Raw genomic sequence first — 23488 nt, 5'->3', positions numbered from 1 at the left:
TGAAGTAAAAGTAAACAAATCCGTTTCCCTCCTCCCCCTCCTACCTGGTATTGTGACCAGGTTTCTATTGAAGTGTTCCAGCCATGGCTACCAAGGTCATGCATTTTAATCAGAAGAAGCATGTGAGCCACGTCAGCCATCACAGCTCTCACACTACTAAGCATGTTGTCAAGGAGCACTCTTCAAGGTAGGGGATTAGTGTTATTGCTCACATGCAGCACTATAGAAAGCAGCTTTTTTGGCAATACAGTAGCTGGAGCACAATAGTGTGGATGTACATAGTGCTGGTGTAGAGGGAATTGGAGTGGACAAGAGATGGTCTCCAGCATCAAATGTCCACCACCCCATGCTGATGCTTTGCGGCTTGCGACAATGGATGTTTCCTTGTTTTAGGGTCGTAGGGTCATAGCAGGCCACTAGATGTTGCTTTAGCGCTCCTTAGTAGCACTGCATCCTTAACCTCAGACCACCACAACCCTTTGGTGGTTGCGCCATCTGCTGTGCTTAAAACTGCAATTCCAAGGATATAGGAGTCTGTGGTGTGCTAAAGTGGGGGCGGGCAAATGGAACTGTACCCAATGAAGCCTCAAACTGCAAGCAGAAGCCAAAGTGTTGGGACCTATTGACCGGGTCATAGCAGGTCGTGACGTTGATGTTGTTATGCAACCCATGTCTAGTGTGCATGCCACTGCTTCACTGTGCCTGAAACATATGCTGAACCCTGTTCTAGAACCCAACCCACCAAGAAAAAACTATCTAGGTTCTGGACTCTTTACTAGTTATATTTGATAAGAAATTAAAGGGCAATTCTGTAACTTTTCAACCTCCTATTCATCATATCCAGCACCAAACTAGTGTCCATATATGTGAAAACAGCACATTTCTATGATCTGTGGTTAAAAAGACAAGAAGAAAGGTACAAAAAACAATGGTTCTCTGTGACACCACATGGTAGGATTCAAAGTAAAAAACAGTGATTTTCTAAACCTGCAACGAGTTTCTAGCCCAAGGGAGGGTATTTTCTTGTTCCTCACATCACCACGAGTATCATATATCATAGTGTTTTAAAATCCCTGTTTTTAAAATGTTTAACTTTGATATCATCGGATAGACATTTTTTTACTTAATATTATTTTCTACAAAACGTAGAAATGCGCCATTTTCACATATGTTAAAACTGGTATTGTGCTGGAGATATTGAAAATGAGGCTAAAAAGTGAACTTTTGTCCAATACCAATGACCTCACTATCTAGGTGAAAACCACTAAATGAATTGCTTTATTAGCTTTTATGTCCCTTTTGGTTTTTGATATGAAATATATTCCGCAATTGTTTTTACATTTTAAAACCACAGTACCACCACAACAGTGCTGGCACTAAGTGTTTGTTTATCTTCCTGTCTACCTGTTCTAATGACTCTAATGACTGCTCTCTCTCCACAGGAAATCAAGCTCCAAGTCAGTGAACCAGGTGCAGCACACCCACGCCACAGAGGCTATGGCTGAACCAGCCTATACAGTGCCTGCGTTCAGGCAGAGGTGGGTCCAATAGGACAGTGTCTCCCAGCTACATTGGCCCAGTACAGAAACAACCCCTAGCCCTTACCCCTAGACACTTGTGTAGATCTGAAAGGATTAGATAGGTGTAAGCAATTTGGCAAAATCTACACCCAACTAAGATGGAACTACTACCATACCTATTAAATTCTTTCAGGTTTACGTAAAGTGCATAGGGGAAGGGGCTAGGGGTTGTTTCTGGACAGGGCCGATATGTCATGCTGTTTTAGGTGTAAGGTAATATGAACCACAGTCAGAGCTGACTGCAGGCAAAAACTACCAGGAGCTACCATGGTGACTGAAAAACACAGCAAATATACCAAATTGTGTCCTGGTGCATGTGTTGTGTTTCATTATACAGCAGGGATCATCAACTAGATTCAGCTGCGGGACGATTTTTATACAATGAAGAAAAAAACAATGAAATAAAACAAGCCCCCAGTTGTGGAACCCTGTTATACAGGATGTGTTGGTTAGATGTTAATAACGGACCTATCTGACCTAACACTGGACAACATGTTGAAGTGTTCATCTGTATATTGTATATTCATGTATATTGTACCGGTAAATCAATTCTTATATTTCCTGCTGTGGAATATGTATGTAGGAGCGCCGATGAGATAGAGGAGTACCAGCGAGTGTCTAGTCATGTTGGGAAAGGACTTGCTTCAATTCAGAAGGAGCTCCACAGGATGAGAGTGGCCACAAAGACCCAAGTGGAGAATATTGCGATTAAGAGAGAGGTAATACACTGGATTGTGGAAGGATCATGTTATATACAGTGCTGCTGACAAAGGGTCATATATCAGATACCCTGTGGTTTGCAAATACCACAGTTAACAGATATGTAATATTTGATAGCTTTTTGCCTATAGTTTCTATTATCCTATTTCTAACTGTACTAACCTTATCACTGCTGGAGGAAAGGTTCCCCCTCATTTGCTAATGCAACCTATACTGTCTCTCCTCAGGTGCAGGAGATGATGCACAAGAAGATGACGTTGAGTACAGAGACGGACAAGGCCCCTGACTTCATGATGGCTCTGAGGCCCCACACCGTCTGGGAGAAGACTCCTGTCAAGCTGTTCTGCACCGTAGGCGGTCACCCCAGGCCTATTGTCAAATGGTTAGAAGTGCTCGCCTCTTATTGAACCACTGTTGTACTTCATTATGTATCAGTTTCCATATTGTGTATGCATCTAGTAACTACTGTGATTAGCCATATAGTCTTTGAGATGTGACATGTTTTGTCAACAGCTTAGCAACTGCTTAATTTATAGAAGGACAGTTTAGCAACATTTACCGACGATGGATTAGAATACACTTTTAATGAGCATTTACCTGCAGTTGTGGTTGTAAACTGGTTATAATTACATTTCAACCAGATTTTCCTCTGGGACAGTACTTGGCTGGCTTTCATTATGGTGTCTATTGGAGCTTTTTAGTGAGGTTTCCTCACTTTATGGCTCATTAGCACCATGTTAATAATCACATTAGCACCAATTACACCGTCCAACAGCCAGCACCTTGGTCTTGTCTAATGCTATAAATGTCTCTGCACATTTAACTTTTTATTGGAGGGACTTCACAGATATTTCGTCTATATTTTGTTTATGTTTATTGTCAACGGCCTCCCGAGTGGCGCAGTGGTCTAAGCTGTGCCATTAGAGATTCTGGGTTCGAGTCCACGCTCTGTCGCAGCCAGCCGTGACCGGGAGACCCATGTGCCGGCGCACAATTGGCCCAGCGTCGTCCAGGTTAAGGGAGGGTTTGGCCACCAGGGATGTCCTTGTCCCATCGTGCATTAGTGACTCCTGTGGCGTGCCGGGGGCAGTGCACGCTGACACGGTCACCAGGTGTACGGTGTTTCTCCGACACATTGGTGCGGCTGGCTTCCGAGTTAAGTGGGCATTGTGTCAAGAAGCAGTGCAGCTTGGTTGGGTTGTGTTTCGGAGGACGACCTTCGCCTCTCCCGAGTCCGTACGGGAGTTGCAGCGATGAGAGAAGACTGTAACTACCAATTGGATACCACGAAAACGGGGAGAAAAATAAATAAAAATGTTTCCTGTCTACACGGTCTCATTAGAAATGTTCAAAATAGTGATGTTTAACCATTGAAGTAAAGTCAAATATGCGACCATATTAGTTATGTCAATATTATGCCATATTAGTTACATGTCACATAGCAGACGTATTACAAACACGTCAGTACAGAGAATTCCATCAATACTGAGGTGTAAAAGAACCCACTTACTAACTTGATGCCTTGTATTTTCAGGTATAAGGGAGGAAAACCTGTTGACCCACTGAGTGCACCAGGAAAGTACAAGATTGAGAGCAAGTATGGAGTACACAGTCTGATTATTAGCAGGTACTGTACCTCACTCTAATTCACTGTCTCTTTTCATGTTAATTGGTTTAATTTGACCAAGGTCAAGTTCGGGTTCATTTCAACTTGATTAAGGACATTAACCGAAATTCAATTCACATACTGTAGTATTTGAAATCATTATTACACACATTAAATTGTGTTTAATTTCTTGAACTTACTGACGTCAAATGAAATTGTCACTTGCCTTGTTCTACTCTATGAAAAGGTGTTGTTTTTCCACTTGTTGTCAGGCAGTACCCATTGTCCCCCTTTGGTTGTTCCCTGTTGCCAGTGGAAGTGAATGGCAACCCAGTGAACCTGAAGGGTGGACAGGGTTGTTGCATTTCCTATTTAGTCTAAAGCCAGCTCCGCCTCTAAAGACAGCCTGCGTGTCGCTGGCCCGCCCGGCCCTCGTCTTCAAGACGCCTCAGCTGTTCACACCGAAGTGCTGACCTCCGTGTCATTCGATCCATTCATTCCTCCTCCCCCCTCTCTCTCGCTCTCTGCACTGAAGCTCTCCTACGTCGTCATTACGTTACTGGGTCAAAAAGGAGACCGCAGTTTAAGTTAGCCCTTCCCCCCTCCTCCGCCCCAACACGCTCTCTTTCATACCCCTTTCTTTTCCTCTGTTAATCAGTTAGTTGTCTTTGATAATATTTGAAGAGAAAGAGAGTAACAGTGGGAATAAAATGGCCGGAGATCCATATCACCCCAGCTGGGAAAATGGAAAACGGATCGTCTTTAAAATAGTACTTCCAGAGGGGAAGGTCACATTTCTCCTCTTCTATTCTCACCCTCGGTTTCTCCTTGGGAATGTCTGTCCTCACGATGTGCCGCCTTCTTAACGCCTTCTGCTGCTTCAGAACGTCGCCTTCTGTTCGACGGCGCTCTCAAGCCATGAGATCACTTTCCAAAATGCAATGTCTCCTTCTCACTCATGTCGTCAAACATTTGACTGGGATTAAAAGTCGTCCTTTAAAAGGCATGAAGGTGAAGGGGAGGATGTTATGAACTACATACATTTCTTGGATGTTACACAGTCCTGAAGTCATTTAACACAATGCCAATAACACCCTATGACATTAACAGTTTTTAACCAATCAGCATTCAGGATTAGACCCACCTGTTGTATAAACAGTGATAATGAACAACACAATACACATGTACCATTTATTTGAACCAATGAAATCATAATATACTAATATCTGATTTCCTTCACTTTAGGTGTGTGGTGAGTGATACTGCTGAGTACAGCGCCGTGGCAACGAACTCCCATGGCTCAACTACCAGCAAGGCCTCTGTCACTGTCAAGAGTGAGTCTCTCTCTCTCTCTCTCTCTCTCTCTCTTTGAAGTATTTGCACTGAAGGATTTGAACTGCTATTAAAAGTTCCCTCAAGTGTCACTCTCCAACACAACAAACACCCATAGCATATGAATCTGAATGAAGTTTTTCATTTTTGAATATAATGTTCCTTCCGTTTCTAAAAATGATTTGTATTCCTCTTAGGACCAGCAGGAGGAGCCTATGGGTCCTGCCAGCTTTTTGGTCAAGGTGAGAGGAAAGAGTGGATTGAGGAGGAGGGTGGGTGGTGAACCAGCCCAGTGCTGCTGGAGTGGTGCCCAGACATGGCAGGCTTTGCTTGAGATCAGAGGCCACAAATAACAGTGTCTATCTAAGTGGCCTGATAAGCACTGGAAACTATTGTGAGCGTGACTTTGTGTTGTTCTGGCCCTGAGACAGTCAGCGAATGAAAACAAGGGGTTACTTATATTCAACACATACTGAAGGACCTTACAATGTCACAATAGAACAAACATTTACTAACACATCAACCATGATAATATTGGATTGTGCTAATATGGTTTGTTTACATATCACACTGACATTTCTTCATCCACAGATACATAATATCTGTATCTATTATATACTGATATCGGTATATGTTGTTTAAGTGTTTGGTTAACACAGATCATAGTAAGTACTATAGGGCATTATTGGTATACTTGAAATTTACTAATACATTAGCATGTGTTGTCCTTGTCTTCTCCTCAGTGCCCCACCTGACTGTGATCCACCACAGTAAGCTGGAGATCACCATGCTGGATAGGTTTGGAGTGTCGTTCGGAACAGAGGGAGGTTCCATTAGTCTGGTGTGTACCATGGTGGTGGTCCCTGATCTGCCCAACGTACCACCACTGGCCCAGTGGTACAGAGACGGTGAGCGAGTGAACATTACTCAATGATACATCATCACAATACAGCACAACACAGGAGAGCCATACAGTACACTGTGTAAAAAGCACATCTTAATTCACAGCACATGTCCGTACAGCACAACCCAGCATATTACAGTATGACATAGAATGAAGGAACAGTTTTTGAAAACATTCTACAGATGCTATCCATGTTCTTACGGTCAACTCTCAACAACCACGAAGTACTAGATAAAGTGTTGTTATTCCGTCTCTGTTGTTGATCAGATAAACTGCTGAAGGCAGGGAAGTTGGCTGAGATTAATGTTGGTGGGGGCGCTGCCACTTTGACTTTGCCCCACCTGGCAAAGGATGATGAGGGTCTGTACACCCTCCGCATGTGGACGAAGGACGGCACCACCGAGCACAGCGCCTACCTCTTTGTGAAAGGTAAAGTCATATGGTCTTATAATAATTAAGTGCTAATATTATAATTTGACAATAAAGTAGCATACACTCTTAGAAAAAAATATGCTATCTAGAGCCTTAAAGGGTTCTTCGGCTGTCTCCATAGGAGAACCCTTTGAAGAGTCCTTTTTGGTTGCAGATAGAACCATTTTGGTTGTAGGTAGAACCCTTTTGGGTTCCATGTAGAGCCCTTTGTACAGAAGGTTCTACATGAAACCCAAAACGAAAATGGTTCTACCTGGAACAAAAAAAACGGTTCTCGTATGGGGAAGAACCCTTTTGGAACCCTTTTTTCTAAGAGTATAGAAACAACATATTTATATTTGAGAAATAAAATTTTATGTTATACATTAGAAAGGAAAGGATGTTTACTAGAATGCTATACATTAGAAACAATACCAGGTTTGAGGTTTATTGTTAAGAAACATTTAGTGATAAATGACAGTTCCTAGGGGCCCTTTAAACTTCAGGCCTGACTCAACACAAAGATATGCTCTAGGCATTTTACATACTGTATTCAGTTTGTAATCCCATACATATTTGCATGTGTTAACCCAAGTGACTTATACAGTATTGCTACTTTGTCTCCTTATTCTCTACATTCCCACCTCCTTATTCTCTTCCTTATTCCCCAGATGCTGCTCCCTCTGTGGCCGGAGCACCCGGTGCACCAATCAGCGTCAAGGCATTTGACATCAACTCAGACTACGTCCTGGTTGCCTGGAAACCCCCCAACACCACCAACGAGGCTGCCATCACCGGATACTTTGTGGACAAGTCAGTTTTAGTCATTTAGGACCTTACGTTAGACTCTCCCATCCAGAATCTCCAACAATAGTCAATAAAAGCAGATTTGATTGTAGTTGTTAGAAGATGTAGAAGACATAAAGGATGGCCATTGAGAGTGTAAGACAGTGGAATGATTGTGAGAAACTTCACGGTCACATGATGTTTCAGACCTAATCTGGTAGAGCAATTGATTTTGTGAAGCTATCGGATCTTACAGAGCCAAACAAAGACTTGTGACGAAGGCATGCGAATTAGATTAGTAGATAAATGACTGATGGAATTACAAACATCTGCAGTATCATTGTTGACGTCCATTCAGACCAGCACTATCACATATCAATGCATTCAATGGTTTATGATGTAATTCCTTCTCCTCCTGTACAGACGTGAGTCTGGTAGTGCTACCTGGTCCCAGTGTAACGACGCCCCAGTGCAGATCTGTAAGTACCCCGTGCACGGCCTGAACGTGGGTCACGCCTACCACTTCCGGGTCAGGGCTGTTAACAGTGCCGGGATCAGCAGACCATCCCGCGAGTCTGACAAGGTGACTGCCCTGGACCCAGCTGAGCGAGAGAGACTGCAAGGTACATAACCACACACACACTCATGATGTCTACTTGAATGCATACTCAAAGGACATATTTGTATTCATATTTTTGGGTGAAATATCAGCCAGCAGATTGTGTCATACATTACTTTTCTGTTTTTTTCTCTTTTGTAACAGTGATTAAACTGGATGGGAAACATGAAGTAGTGATTAAAGATGATGACCTGGAAGGTAGAGTATGCCAACAATAGTAACGGTCCAAAATATTGTGTGTCCTCTCATCTATTAAACAAAAACACTGGATAACAAATTAACCTTCCACACAGCATTAAAATCAACATATCCACAATATTTCCAGAACTGACCAATATCCATCAAAGCAAATACCTGTTGAATATATTGTATCGGCAAAAGCCCTTACAATATACAATACTATACACATGAATATATGGACACATAAATACTTGTGTTCTCAGTACCTTAAAGGAGAAGTTGAAGGATTTCTCCCCTTATTGTCTCATCATTATTAATCAATAAACCCTCGCGCTTCCTGCTCACCTCCTGCTTTTAGATTGGACTTTGGTATTGCCATAGTAACAACTCTAATGATAGTAGTCATATTAATATCAAAACTTCATAATAAGAATGAATAAAAACTTTTCTAAGAAACTTAATTGACAACACTGGACTAACGGTAAGATGAACACCATAATAACTAAGAAACTAACAAGCCAGCTCTTTGAACTTAGATTTAACATGGGTAGATTACATTTACAGTTGAAGTCGGAAATTTAAATACACCTTAGCCAAATACATTTAAACTCAGTTTTTCACAATTCCTGACATTTAATCCTAGTAAAAATTCCCTGTCTTAGGTCAGTTAGGATAACCGCTTTATTTTAAGAATGTGAAATGTCAGAATAATAGTAGAGAGAATGATTTATTTCAGCTTTTATTTCTTTCATCACATTCCTAGTGGGCCAGAAGTTTACTTACACTCAATCAGTATTTGGTAGCATTGTCTTTAAATTGTTTAACTTGGGTCAAACGTTTCAGGTAGCCTTCCACAAGCTTCCCACAATGAGTTGGGTGAATTTTAGCCCATTCCTCCTGACAGAGCTGGTGTAACTGAGTCAGGTTTGTAGGCCTCCTTGCTCGCATATTTTCAGTTCTGCCCACAAATTTTCAGGGTGATGGCCACGCCAATACCTTGACTTTGTTGTCCTTAAGCCATTTTTCCACAACTTCAGAAGAATGCTTTGGGTCATTGTCCATTTGGAAGACCCATTTGCGACCAAGCTTTAACTTCCTGACTGATGTCTTGAAATGTTGCTTCAATATATCCACATAATTTTCCCTCCTCATGATGCCATCTATTTTGTGAAGTGCAACTGTCCCTCCTGCAGCAAAGCACCCCCACAACATGATGCTGCCACCCCCGTGCTTAACGGTTGGGATGGTGTTCTTTGGCTTGCAAGCCTCCCCCTTTTTCCTCCTAACATAACATTTCATCAGACCATGGGACATTTCTCCAAAAAGTACGATCTTTGTCCCCATGTGCAGTTGTAAACCGTAGTCTGGCTTTTTTATGGCTGTTTTGGAGCAGTGGCTTCTTCCTTGCTGAGCGGCCTTTCAGGTTATGTCGATATAGATACTTTTGTACCTGTTTCCTCCAGCATCTTCACAAGGTCCTTTGCTGTTGTTCTGGGATTAATTTGCACTTTTCGCACCAAAGTACGTTCATCTCTAGGAGACAGAACGCATCTCCTTCCTGAGCGGTATGACGGCTGCGTGGTCCCATGGTGTTTATACTTGCGTACTATTGTTTGTACAGATGAACGTGGTACCTTCAGGCATTTGGAAATTGCTCCCAAGGATGGAGGTCTACAATTTTTTTCTGAGGTCTTGGGTGATTTCTTTTGATTTTCCCATGATGTCAAGCAAAGATGCAGTGAATTGGAAGGTAGGCCTTGAAGTACATCCACAGGTACACCTCCAATTGACTCAAATTATGACAATTCGCCTATCAGAAGCTTCTAAAGCCATGACATAATTTTCTGGAATTTTCCAAGCTGTTTAAAGGCACAGTCAACTTAGTGTATGTAATCTTTTGACCCACTGGAATTGTGATACAGTGAATTATAAGTGAAATAATCTTTCTGTAAACAATTGTTGGAAAAATGACTTGTGTCATGCACAAAATAGATGTCCTAACCGACTTGCCAAAACTATAGTTTGTTAACAGGAAATTTGTGGAGTGGTTGAAAATGAGTTTTAATGACTCCAACCTAAGTGTATGTAAACTTCTGACTTCAACTGTATTTTCCTTATAACTTATATCCTTCATTTTTCATATCCAAAAGTCATCCTTTATCTTAACCCATTATCTACCTCTTGATGCTAATATTGTAACTAAAGCGATCTAAACTAACCCCTAATGTAATTCCATAATAATTAATACTAAATGAACCTCAAATATACTTTAAAGTTGATGTAATTATTATTGATCAAATAATAAGTGTTATGAAGTATTGTTCAATGCCATTCAATCCCAATATAGGTTATGTTACATTGCCGGGGGAGCCTACAGATATGCATGCCTCAGAGATATTCAAATCATATATCGTGCTGAGCTGGAAACCCCCCAGCCCTCGTGGACGGGCACCACTGTGGTACATCATTGAGAAGGTGTGTGGCTGCTCCTTTCCCCTTCCCATCTATGTAGATTTCTCAGTACACGAACTGTAATAGATTAGACAGTCCATTAATCTTTTCACAACTTTCAATCTGTCTAAAGTGCAGAAATATTTTAGCAAAATGGCAGAAATAACAGCTGGCAGGTATGTAGCTAAAGGCATTTTACTAATGAGATTAGTGATTCAATGACGTTGTAGAAGGCTTTACCTTTCATTTGCCCTCCCGTCCCAAATATCCACTAGTCCATGTCAGGCACTGGGGCTTGGCAGAGGATCAACACAGCAGTGAAACTGCAGTCCCCTCGCTACCCCGTTTTTGATTTGGAAGCCGGGAAAAAGTACCAGTTCCGTGTGTATTCTGAGAACTTGTACGGCGCCAGCGAGGCCTCTAAGCCTACAGATCCCATCGAAAAGGTGGATGAGCATGGTAAGAGTGGGGTTTAGCACACACATACACACACACACACACACACACACAGACGGGTACACACACACAGACAGGTACACACATACACACACAAAATGTATGATACATGCATTTACAAACAGCGACAGTCAAGGAGTCCTTCCAATTCTACTTTGATAAATGAGACTCTGTTTAACATATGTTTCAGGTAGTGAGCGGCCTGTTGGTATGTACAATATAAAGCCCAACATTTATCTCTTATTTTAAACGCACTGAGATTTATGTCATGTGACTATCACATTCCTGTAATGTCACAATCACAAATCGGTCTTTCACCCCATTAGTATTTTGGAGAAACTAACTACCAATGATGGGCATGATGAAGTCACATCAAATCCTACAGTATCCTCACCCTAACATCACAATCCCAAAATACGTTTCTTCCCCACAATATTCATGATTGATAATAGTACACTCTTGTCTGACACGAACTCCCTAAATGAAAGATGCATGACATCATGTATCATCATAACTGAAAAGAATGCCTCTGTCATCCCTTGCCGAAGGTATGTTTTGTGGAATATAGTCCACAGGTTTACAGAATGGTTATTGTGTTCATTGTTCTTTATATTTCTGTATCTCCTCATAACATTGTACCAAGATATCGCGTCACATCGGGTATGTTTTGCATTATGAGAAATGCCAAATTTATCCCATCTTGAATGAAGGTGTTTATAAATGATGACGATCATTTATTTGAAGATTAAATTGAAGATGTGTGTATTTCTAACTCCTAAGCTCGTATACTCTGTTACTGTGTAGTAATGATACATCAATTCAATATATCCAGTCCCCAACATGCATGTGTTTTGCCTGTGTAGGTGTTCCCTCCGCTCCTGGTCAGGTGGTTGCCACCAGGAACACCAAGTCCTCCGTGTTTGTGCAGTGGGACCCCCCCAAACACCCCAACCACCTCATGGGGTACTACATAGATGCCTCTTTGGTGGGATCAAAGACCTGGGCCCCATGCAACCATAAGCCCTACAAGCACACCAGGTAGCCATTTAAACATATATGTTTGTCTACTAGTTATCTATTCAAACTACTGCAGTGATTTAATATCAGATATGTTATTAAAGGAGACGGGACAGTGAATGTAGTGTGACAGCCCTCTGGCTTGAGAATAATCCAGAAAAAAAATCTTTGCAAACGAGACACTGATTTGGAAAAATCCTGTCACCTACAGTGCCTTCGGAAAGTATTCAGACCCCTTGACTTTTTCCACATTTTGTTACATTACAGCCTTATTCTAAAATGTATTCAATAAAAACAAATCCTCAGCAATCTACACACAATACCCCATAATGACAAAGCAAAAACAGGTTTTTAGAAATTTTTGCAAATGCATTAACAATATAGAAACACATCTTATTTACATAAGTACTCAGACCCTTTGCTATGAGACTGGAAATTGAGCTCAGGTGCATCCTGTTTCCAATGATCATCCTTGAGATGTTTCTACAACTTGATTGGCGTTCACCTGTGGTAAATTCAATTGGGGCAACTGTCTATAAAAGGTCCCACAGTTGACAGTGCATGTCACTGCAAAAAACAAGCCATGAGGTTGAAGGATTGTCCGTAGAGCTCCGAGATAGGATTGTGTCGAGGCACAGATCTGGGGAACGGTACCAAAAATTATCTGCAGCATTGAAGGTCCCCAAGAATACAGTGCCCTCCATCATTCTTAAATGGAAGAAGTTTGGAGCCACCAAGACTCTTCCTAAAGCTGGCTGCCCGGCCAAACTGAGCAATCGGTGGAGAAGGGCCTTGGTCAGGGAGGTGACCAAGAACCAGATGGTCACTCTGACAGACCTCTAGAGTTCCTCTGTGGATATGGGAGAACCTTCCAGAAGGACAACCATCTCTGCAGCACTCCACCAATCAGGCCTTTATGGTAGAGTGGCCAAACAGAAGCCACTCCTCAGTAAAAGGCACATGACAGCCCACTTGGAGTTTGCCAAAAGGCACCTAAATACTCTCAGACCATTCTCTGGTTGGATGAAACCAAGATTGAACACTTTGGCCTGAATGCCAAGCGTCACGTCTGGAGGAAACCTGGCACCATCCCTACAGTGAAGCATGGTGGTGGCAGCATCATGCTGTGGGAATGTTTTTCAGTGGCAGGGACTGGGAGACTAGTCAGGATCGACGGAAAGATGAACGGAGCAAAGTACAGAGAGATCCTAGATGAAAACCTGCTCCAGAGCGCTCAGGACCTCAGACTGGGGCGAAGGTTCACCTTCCAACAGGACAACGACCCAAAGCACACAGCCAAGACAATGCAGGAGTGGCTTCGGGACAAGTCTCTGAATGTCCTTGAGTGTCCCAGCCAGAGCCCGGACTTGAACCCAATCAAACATGTGCAGCGACACTCCCCATCCAACCTGATAGAGCTTTGGGGGATCTGCAGAGAAGAATGTGATAAACTCCCCAAGTACAGGTGTGCCAAGCTTGTAGCGTCATACCCAAGAAGACTCAAGACTGTAATCGCTGCCAAATGTGCTTCAACAAGGTACTGGGTAAAGGGTCTGAATACTTATGCAAATGTAATATTTCAGTTTTGTACTTTTTATATATTTGCAAAATTCTAAAAACCTGTTTTTGCTTTGTCATTATGGGGTAGATTGATAAGGGGGGGAAGGAATTCATCAATTTTAGAATAAGGTTGTAACGTAGATGATCATGTTAAATTTCACTGTTTTAGGTTTGTGGTCCATGGACTGACCCCGGGGGAGACCTATGTGTTCCGTGTCCAGGCTGTCAACATCTATGGCCTCAGTGATGAGTCCCAGGAGTCTTCTCCTATTGCTGTGGAGCCCGCCCTCAGTGAGTATCAATAGAATGTTGCCATATAAGAAATGCAGGATTGCAATCAATTAATACGATTCTATTTATAAAACCCTTTATACACCAACAGTGTAAAGTGCTTCACAGTAACCTTAACTAGACCCCCAAAGAGCAAGCAGTATTGCCTTACTATCAATACTTAACTTTGACTATTTTCCTTTGTCCAATGCTAAATATGAATGATTTTATTGTTTCATCTAGAGAGGGGAGTGGAGTATGGTATGTATTAAGTTGTTCTGTTATCTAGGGGTGTTTTAATGCACAGTTTTGCTCCTGAACAGGTTCACCACCAGACTTATTCACTGTCCCTTCCCCCAACTTTTGCTGTATCTGTGCTCTGAACTCTTGTTAGAGTATCACAGTATTATCGTGTGCTTCCTTTCAAATAACCCACCATATTGTACATACAGTTTAACCACTATCACTGTATAACAAAAAAAACTCATGCAACTGTATGACAAATCCCATATAAACAAATGTCAGTTTGAAATGAAAAATTGGTCAATTTTACACGATGGAAAGGTATTCTGAATTTACCTGTGTGCCACAGCGACGCCCAGTGCACCTCATGGCATCACCATGCTGAGCTGTGACGGAGCCTCTATGATCATTGCCTGGAACAGTCCCAAGCACTGCGGTGGCTCCAAGATCAACGCCTACTACGTCGACAAGCGTGATGCAGACAGCCTGGCCTGGAAGGAGGTCAACTCTGCCCCTACCAAGACCAGGACCTACACGGTACGTCACGTAGTGTCAGAAGTGGCATCTGGTTAGGATAAATAGGTTTGGTTCTTCATACATAATGGTTTAATAACTGCAGTGTTGATAGTGTGAACAGTATGTACTCTTCCCTCTGCATCTAAATAATAGATTAGATCTATAATACAACTTTGCCATTCAAAATCAATAGCAAATATGTAGCTACTTTTAGCAACACTGTTGAAAATACTGGATATATTTGTGTCCCTGTCTCATTATTGTCCCCTTCTCTTCAGGTTGATGGGCTGACGGAGGGAACCTTCTATGAGTTTAAGGTCCAGGCTGGGAACCTGGCAGGTGTGGGCGTGCCCTCTGCTCCCAGCACACCTCTGAAGTGTGAGGCCTGGACTTCCGCAGTACCTGGTAAAGTAACCATCTTAATGAGTATTTTTTATCATTAGTATTGTGGTACTGTATAATGTCCCTGTTACTTATTTAATTTTAAATTAAGTTATTTAATTGGAAATATGTTCCAGCAGTGAGATTGTGCAAGGTTACTGTTTGACCTTTGACCTTTAGGTCCAGCCTATGACTTGGCCTTCAGAGAGGTCAGAGGTGACTCCCTGGTCATCCTGTGGAAGGCCCCTGTCTACACCGGCGCCAGTGCCGTCACTGGATACATCGTGGAGATGGCCAAGAAGGGCCATCACTACCACCCCCTGAATGAAGAGGCTATTGGCCACCGTTACCTGCAGGTAAACAAGCAGCTACAGCATGTAGACCTGCAGACATGATGATTCACATCATCTCTGCAGAGTTTGATTATTGAATCTTGTAATATGTGTGCGTCAAACTCAAAAATGTAGTTTGAATCATGTATTGATATAGAAAGGTTCATTAAACTTCATGTTGTGCTCATGTAACTCAAGTTAGGATTCGGTTTACAATGAACAATGAAATGTTTAATGGATGTAATGATTTGTTGGCGCTGTATAGGTGACTGGTCTGGAGGCAGGAGCAGAGTATACGTTCAAAGTGAAGGCTGTCAATGCTGAGGGAGTAGGAAAGGCCTCCCAGACATCTGAGCCAGTGTTTGCCAAGGCTCTGCCAGGTAATATCAGTTAAAGGACAGCTATATGACAACTGTATTTACTGTTTGACAACTTCAGTCTGATATAGCCTGTTGGATTTGTGTTTGAAAGGTTTTGTTGTAGGAACATATGACACACACACCTCCATTGGTTTTGAGCAGGGTTTTCATTAGCTTTTGGTTTGAACAGTTTTGCTGATGCATAATATGTAACATTTCCTCTCCACCACTCAGCAATAAAGGTTATTTTTTTGTCTGTTTTCATGTGTTAAGGCACCCAGGAGATCCAGTGTGGAGTGGATGAGGACACTGGTGATATTTTCCTGTCATTCGAGGCCTGTGAGATTTCTGAGACCTCCAACTTTGCTTGGTCTAAGAACTACAAAGAAATCAGTGACTCAACAAGAGTCGCCATAGAAACTAAGGGCAAACAGTAAGTGGGTTTTTTACGTCTTTATTGACCACACAACCACACTAAAGATTTTTGTCAACATAATTTGTTTCAACATTCATTTCTTTTCCAGCTCTAAGCTGACTTTCGTCAACCCAGGCGTAAGTGATTTGGGTGCCTTCTCTGTGCATGTGACTGACACTGATGGAGTTTCTGCTAGCCACACCGTGACAGAGGATGGTAGGTTTGGATACACCCCTAGACTCAGATTTAAAAATATAGATATGTTTCTTGTCAAAGTTTATACCGATATTCTTCATTCTTGAATTTATCTTGCAGCCCTGAACACCATGCTGGAACTCAGCTACAACATCAGACATCCAAGTGAGTATTATGCTTCAATATGCATCTTTGTCAGGGGTGAAGTGTCACATAGGAATCTTTTCACAGTACCACAACAAATATCCCTTGAGAATTGATCATTTCTTTGTTGGTTTCTTCATCCAGTTGTCCCACTGAAGCACCAACTGAACTATGAGGTTCTAGAGAAGGGCCACGTGCGTTTCTGGCTGCAGTGCCTCAAGATGTCACCCGCCGTCACCTATAGGTTCATTGTCAATGACAAGGAGGTCACCAGCAGTGATGTAGGTGCCAAACCGACAACCTCAAACATTGCTTATTAATCAAGGAAAATAAAGGTGTACTAGATGGCACAGTTAACAAAGCAACATATATATTTTTTTAAATGCATGTAAACATGATGCCTTTTTCTGTACTCTGAATTTCACTGATGAATTGAATTCAGTAATATTTTATTCATCCCACAAGGGGCAATTATGCAGTGTGAATATAAATAACAAATAACATGAGACATAATCATATGAAACATATAAACAGTGAAACATAAAGGTAATAGTTATTAAGAAACATGCCTGATATAATGATGATATGTGTTTTGTATGTGCCACAGAGCCACAAGATCAGCCATGACGTGAACACCGGGGTGATCCAGATGACTGTGGATCACTTCTCCAAGGCCAGCGAGGCCACCTACACCGTCCAGATCCACGACGGCAGAGCCAAGAACCAGAGCTCTCTGGTCCTGGTGGGAGATGGTGAGAGGGGATTTAATATACAGTACGTTAGACCTGGGTTCAAATACTATTTGAAATGATTTCAAATACTTTATCTGGGCTTGATCCAGTGTCCTGGCGCAATAGAACCAATAGAATAGTCAATAAAAACACAAACTCAGCCCATCTGGCAATCCAGGTAGACTAAAGCAAACACTAAAATGATTTGATAGATTTCAAATAGTGTTTGAACCAAAGTCTGATATACACATATGATAATAGTAAGCATTTTCTTTTTTACTATAAGGCTATGGTGTAAGAGGTTGGGTATTAGGTTAAGTACCGACATTGTTGTGTTCTGTTCTCAGTGTTCAAGGCTGCCTTGAAGGAGGCTGAGTTCCAGAGGTCAGAGCACATCAGGAAACAAGGTATTCTATCCTAGTACACAGATGATTGATGGCACATATTTGATCTATAGTATGAAAGTTTGTGTAATTTTTCAAGACTTTGTTGTCTTGATATCATACATTAGTAATCAGCTGGTCTGTTAGTTTGATTTTCAACATTTCAGATTGCGCTGTAGATTAAGTTTGTACTGGTCCCAGGTGGTTCAGTTGGTAGAGCATGGTGCTTGCAACGCCAGGGTTGTGGGTTCGATTCCCACAGGGGACCAGTATGAAAAATGTATGCACTCAATACTGTAAGTCACTCTGAATAAGAGCATCTGCTAAATTACGTAAATTTAAAAATGTACTGTATATTGTGATAATAGTTGAAAAAAATAAAATATTTTTTATCATGTTTAGGTCCCCACTTTGCTGAGTACCTTTCCTACCATGTGGATGACGATTGTACTGTTCTGCTCGTCTGCAAGGTAACAAACACGTTTTCTAGGACTTGTTATTGTGGTTACAGATATATATTTACTTCAGGTTGAAACTGTGTACACATTTATAATCATTGGGGCTTTGCTGTTTACCCATTCAATTGTTGGGAGCATATATAGTTTCTGGGACTTCATTTTTCTACGGTTTACTCTCTGTTAGTCAGCACCTCTACAGACATGTTTGGGTGTGCTTCAGCTCATGCTTTTTACTAGGCTTTGCAGTGATTTAAAAGTGGCAGGACAGATTGTATTCTGTATGTGTTCGTGTCTCAGGTTGCCAATGTGAAGAAAGAGACTGTGTTCCACTGGTTCAAGGATGAGGAGGAGATTGTTCTGGAGACCCCTCCTAACGTGATGTCTGGATCCGTTGCTCTCCCCATCTCCTTGGTAACTACTGCTGTGAACCTTGAAAGCAATGACCGCACAAGGAATACAACTGCTCAAGGGAACTCTTTTTTTATTTTTATTTTAGACATTTTCTTATATTAATATTGACCCTATTTTTCAATTTCCCACAGTATCGCTTTTTGTTCCAAGATCACGATACTATCTAAAATATTGCAAAATTTTTCTGAATTGATAATATAATCTCTGTAAATAGTACCTTTTTTCTTCAGTTCTCCAGAAAAGACCAGGGCCATTACAAAGCTAAACTCAGTGATGACAGAGGGAAAGACACTTCTGTCTTTGACATTTCTGGCCAAGGTACACTCCTGCTCCATGATCTATAATCTGATTATTGATACAATATCATTTCCTTTATCAGGACATATTGAAAATGAATACCTCTTTCTACAAATATTCTGTTTTTGATTTGCAGTGTTTGACGATATTATCAACGCCATTGCCCACATTGCTGGTATGTACTTTGTATCAAAACACCTGCTAGGAAAAATATTGATGTTCTCCTTTGCATTGTTGTGGTTGTGAAGGTACTTAGTGTTGATGTACTTGTGAAGGTTCTTAGTGTTGGTGTGGTTGTGAAGGTACTTAGTTTGGTGTGGTTGTGAAGGTACTTAGTGTTGGTGTGCCTGTGAAGGTACTTAGTGTTGGTGTGCTTGTGAAGGTACCTAGTGTTGGTGTCCTTGTGAAGGTACTTAGTGTTGGTGTGCTTGTGAAGGTACTTAGTGTTGGTGTGCTTGTGAAGGTACTTAGTGTTGGTGTGCTTGTGAAGGTACTTAGTGTTGGTGTGCCAGTGAAGGTACTTAGTGTTGGTGTGCTTGTGAAGGTACTTAGTGTTGGTGTGCTTGTGAAGGTACTTAGTGTTGGTGTGCTTGTGAAGGTACTTAGTGTTGGTGTGCCTGTGAAGGTACTTAGTGTTGGTGTGCCTGTGAAGGTACTTAGTGTTGGTGTGCTTGTGAAGGTACTTAATGTTGGTGTGGTTGTGAAGTCTCTGCCTCTCCTTTTCCTCTCAGGGTCTTCTGCCTCTGAGCTGGTTCTTCAGTGTACCCCAGAAGGCATCAGGCTCCAGTGCTACATGAAGTACTACACAGAGGAGATCAGGACTGCCTGGTTGCACAAGTACGCACATCTCATCCTCTACATCACACTCAGCAAGGCCGGTTACACAGTATGCAGCCATTTTGGAGATGAGATTTGAAGGCATACTTTAACATATGTCAATCAATGGATGTTTCTAGATACTATTTTTATTTATTTAAGTTTAGACTGTAGGGTAGATTTGTCTGTTGGTCTTACCTCAACTTAAAGTATCCATCCTTTAAATATAACTGTGGAAAGACAGCAATGCAGGGGTTTCATTTAGACAAATAAACCTGACCATATCCGTTTAGGGATAGCAAGATCTCGTCGTCTGAGAAGATGAGGATCGCCGGCACAGCTGAGATGGCCTGGATGCAGATCAGGGAGCCATCAGAGAAGGAGAAGGGACACTACTCTATCCAGATTATGGATGCCACCAAGTCCCACACTCGCACATTCGACCTCTCCGGACAAGGTTAGCATCGTGAGAGAAAAAATCCCAGCGGGCAAAACAATGTCACAATGTTGAAATTATGTCATTACAACCAGAAGTTTTGACCACTAGGATTGTTTAAATTGCACTTAGCTTGTCTTTGTAGATTATGTCTTATCATGTCAATTTGTCTTTTTGTAGCATATACCGATGCCTATGAGGAGTACCTGAGACTCAAGTAAGATACTTATTGCTGTGCTTTTCTTCTTATGGTTTTTCGTTCAAAGTTGTTGTTTTTTTGCAAAATGCAACACATTTAACAATCAAAGTATTAAAAGTTCAACAGGGTTTATAAGACAAGAATTTGTCCTCATCGTATACACACTGCCAAATGTTTTGGTAATACACCAAGTCCTTGATTTATAACAAAATAATGACATTGTTATCTTTCAGGGCTGCAGCCTTCGCTGAGAAGAGTGAGTAGACTATATTTACACAATACATATTATCCTAGTAACGTGTACGTGTAATCCTAGTACGTGACAACAAGTACTAATTGACTGTTCTAATCCTCAGACCGTGGTAGAGTGGTTGGTGGTCTGCCAGATGTGGTCACCATTATGGAGCAGAAGGTGGGATATACTATGCACTCTAAACAAACTTTATATCATGATGTCATATGCTTGTATAAGATTGTGACTGTATTGAAAATACATGGTCTCACGTTGAGAATTGCGTGCATATTTAAGAGATCTTTCTCTCTGACCTCTGTCTCTCTGTCTCTCTGACGTCTGACCTCTCACTCCCTGACCTCTCCTCTCCACCGTCCTCTGTCCACCTTCAGACCCTGAGCCTGACCTGCACAGTCTGGGGTGACCCCAGTCCAGAGGTCACCTGGTTCAAGAATGAAAATGAGGTAGTCTCCACTGAGCATGCCAAGATAACACTTGAGGCCAATAAGTTCGCCAGCCTCACCATCACCGCCGTCACGTCCGAGGATTCCGGCAAGTACAGCATCAACGTACGGAACAAATATGGCGGGGAGTTCGTGGAGATCACCGTGAGCGTCTACAAGCAAGGCGAGAGCCCCCCCGAGCCCAAAATGGGAGGGAGAGGAGCAACACCTGCACCCCTGGCCTCCAAGACCCCTGCCCAAACCCCTACTCCTGCCCAAACCCCCACCCCGTCCCTTAAGTCCCCCACCCCATCCCTAAGGTCCCCCACCCCAACCGCCAAATCCCCAACCCCGACTCCTAAGTCCCCAACCCCCCCTAGGCGTGTTAAGTCGCCCAGCCCTGCCAGATCTCTCAAGTCACCAACCCCCACTAGAAAGTAACCAGGGATGTTGATGCCTGAGAAGGCTTGAGGCGTTTCCTGCTACTGTTTTATAGCATGAGTTGAGTGAAACCAGAAGCTGTTACATGAAGGTATCCATTTTAGATGTCATATGTCATATAGCTTGGTCACTGAGCTTTAACAGGCAAGAAATGTTGAAAAAATAAATGAACAGAGTAGATGTTAATCATAAGTGTTAATCATAGAAAAAGCTGCACCTTCCACTATACTGTACTATATAATGGAATGTCTGAAGACCTGGGATCAGCCTGCCTAAAGTGCCAGGTGGGCGGAATTTTCCATTGCAACAGGCCAGCTCAATCAAGCACAGCTAAATTATTTGAAGTGAATTCAAATGGTATTTGAGCCCAGGTCTGAATGTCTGTGTCCATTTCTCTGTGGATGGTGAATAGATGTCAGAGAGTGCAGACGGAAGACACACAGCCAGTGCCGTCCGCACTGCAGTCACTATGCCAGAGAAGTTACGTTTGTCTGCACCGTGTTGCATTTCCCCCTTTGCTTTGTGTTAGAAATAAAACCTCACTTATCACCTCTGTTGTCTTTTCCTGTCATTCTTTCTTTTTATGTCCCTCACTTGTCTCCTCTCATCTCCTAATTGTCTTTCTTTTAAGGAGGGACCTGTTAGTCATTTACCAATAACTTTAGACGATACGGACTTCTGTATGGCACAATATCCTTTTGGTATTCTCCTCAAAGATGTATTAAGGACATGTTAAATATTATACATTAATACAAATGTACACTCCACAGAAGAGGTCACATTTGGGGAAACAACTCTACCTATAAAGAATACTACTACTGTGTTCCCTTTCACCCAAACAAGATACTACTAGCCTGACTTCTTCCAAACCTCTGAAGGGAGAGGCAGGGACTGTCATGTGATGTGTTTAGTCAAAACTGTGAATGGGGTGAAGATTGCAGTAGGTTTGATCTATTAACATTAAAAAAACTAAAATCCACAGCCATCATTGACTGCTCACTTTTTTACTTCAGTCATACGACAGCGATGCCGGTCAGGGTTGACTTGCTGGCTGTGATTCTCAATGTTCAACTTATTGGACAATTTAACACATTCAATGGGATTTTAAAAGCTGAAAGAGCTAGCTATCATTGCTGACCATGAAGTAAGTCTAGTTTGTTGACATTATGACATTCAATTGAGTGCAAGGCCTCTTTTCTTTCTCCCCTGAAATTTTCAGTAAGATTTGAAAAGATCCTTTGTGGTGTACTGTCTGTACTTGAATTTCCACACAGGTGGAGTGTATTTTCCACAAATGTACTGAATGAAGAATGTCTACAAAAATATGGTAAAATCAAACAGTTATTGGAAGTTTCACCTGTGGTAGTTTGTGAGTCAACTGTTTCACTTAAATAGCTTTGGCATTAGGTTGTGGCATTATACATAGTGAAGATGAAAATAGTACAAGTCACAATTGAATCAGTTCTGTCATAACACATAATATATTGTATATATTTTTTAAGGTAATATCCCCATTCCACATAAATCAGAGATCCTCTCGGGGAAATCGTACAATGGAATCCAAGCTCTCCTATCTGTTGTCATTCAAAGAAGACGTGATTCCAACGGAATACATCCAGCCACACTACAAGGAGTCATACCGGCTTGCCATCTACGCTCTGGTCAGTGGGGGTAGAGATGCCTACCAGGAGTACCTCAAAGCTGAACAACTCAGTAACTTTCTCTCTGAAGAGGAGGTCATCTTCATTTTGGACAATGCAGAGTTGCCAGTCCCGGAGGATGAGGATTATGAAGCAGGGAAACGTGAAAGTGAAGAAAATGTCAGAGCTCCCTCGACTTACTTCCCCACTGAGTCAGATGAGGAGGTTCCTGACCTTGACCTCGGCTGGCCAGAGGTCACCAATGAGAACGTGGAGACAAACATCAGCCTGCTTTTCCACCCTCCCAGACACAACACACCGACCATCAAAGAGATGATACGTAAACAAATCCAAGACGCAAGACAGGTAACGAGGCACAATAATATAATTTCCCATCAATCATTTGCAGTGTCTGGTATTTACTGTTATGGTTTGTACAAATACACATTCCAGGTTTGAATTGTCTTTCTCACAGAGTAGCATTTCCCACAGGTACACATGTTGAGAAAAAATTTATGTTCAGT

The 23488-nt window shown here is 41.9% G+C and overlaps 1 protein-coding gene across 1 annotated transcript; it reads left to right on the top strand.

Moving 5' to 3' along the window:
* Positions 1-83: 83 nt before the first annotated feature.
* Positions 84-21878, top strand: LOC120022885 (myomesin-2-like). Its single transcript, XM_038966911.1, has 38 exons — positions 84-187; positions 1443-1538; positions 2164-2299; positions 2528-2682; positions 3835-3927; positions 5152-5240; positions 5436-5510; positions 5982-6146; positions 6410-6571; positions 7225-7366; positions 7763-7962; positions 8103-8156; positions 10486-10613; positions 10865-11048; positions 11182-11193; positions 11903-12083; positions 13792-13913; positions 14136-14153; positions 14485-14672; positions 14930-15056; positions 15213-15388; positions 15630-15744; positions 15997-16156; positions 16248-16354; positions 16454-16498; positions 16622-16758; positions 17085-17229; positions 17556-17615; positions 17994-18061; positions 18347-18460; positions 18691-18778; positions 18894-18932; positions 19489-19594; positions 19867-20030; positions 20190-20226; positions 20442-20464; positions 20565-20620; positions 20833-21878. The coding sequence occupies exons 1-38, from the start codon at positions 84-86 to the stop codon at positions 21322-21324; spliced, it is 4563 nt and encodes a 1520-aa protein (XP_038822839.1). The 3' UTR covers positions 21325-21878.
* The last annotated feature ends 1610 nt before the right edge of the window (positions 21879-23488 follow it).

Source organism: Salvelinus namaycush, chromosome 2 (assembly GCF_016432855.1).
Source record: "Salvelinus namaycush isolate Seneca chromosome 2, SaNama_1.0, whole genome shotgun sequence".
Lineage (NCBI taxonomy): Eukaryota > Metazoa > Chordata > Actinopteri > Salmoniformes > Salmonidae > Salvelinus > Salvelinus namaycush.
The sequence above is the reverse complement of the archived record's forward strand: the minus strand, read 5'-3'. Positions and strand labels throughout refer to the sequence as shown.

Bases quoted from the DNA above. Each gene is read 5' to 3' on its own strand.
- LOC120022885 (XM_038966911.1), top strand. From the start codon at position 84: ATGGCTACCAAGGTCATGCATTTTAATCAGAAGAAGCATGTGAGCCAC. The intron at 15,057-15,212 runs GTAAAGTAACCA...TTTGACCTTTAG, and splicing joins CTGGACTTCCGCAGTACCTG to GTCCAGCCTATGACTTGGCC. The intron at 20,031-20,189 runs GTTAGCATCGTG...GTCTTTTTGTAG, and splicing joins ATTCGACCTCTCCGGACAAG to CATATACCGATGCCTATGAG.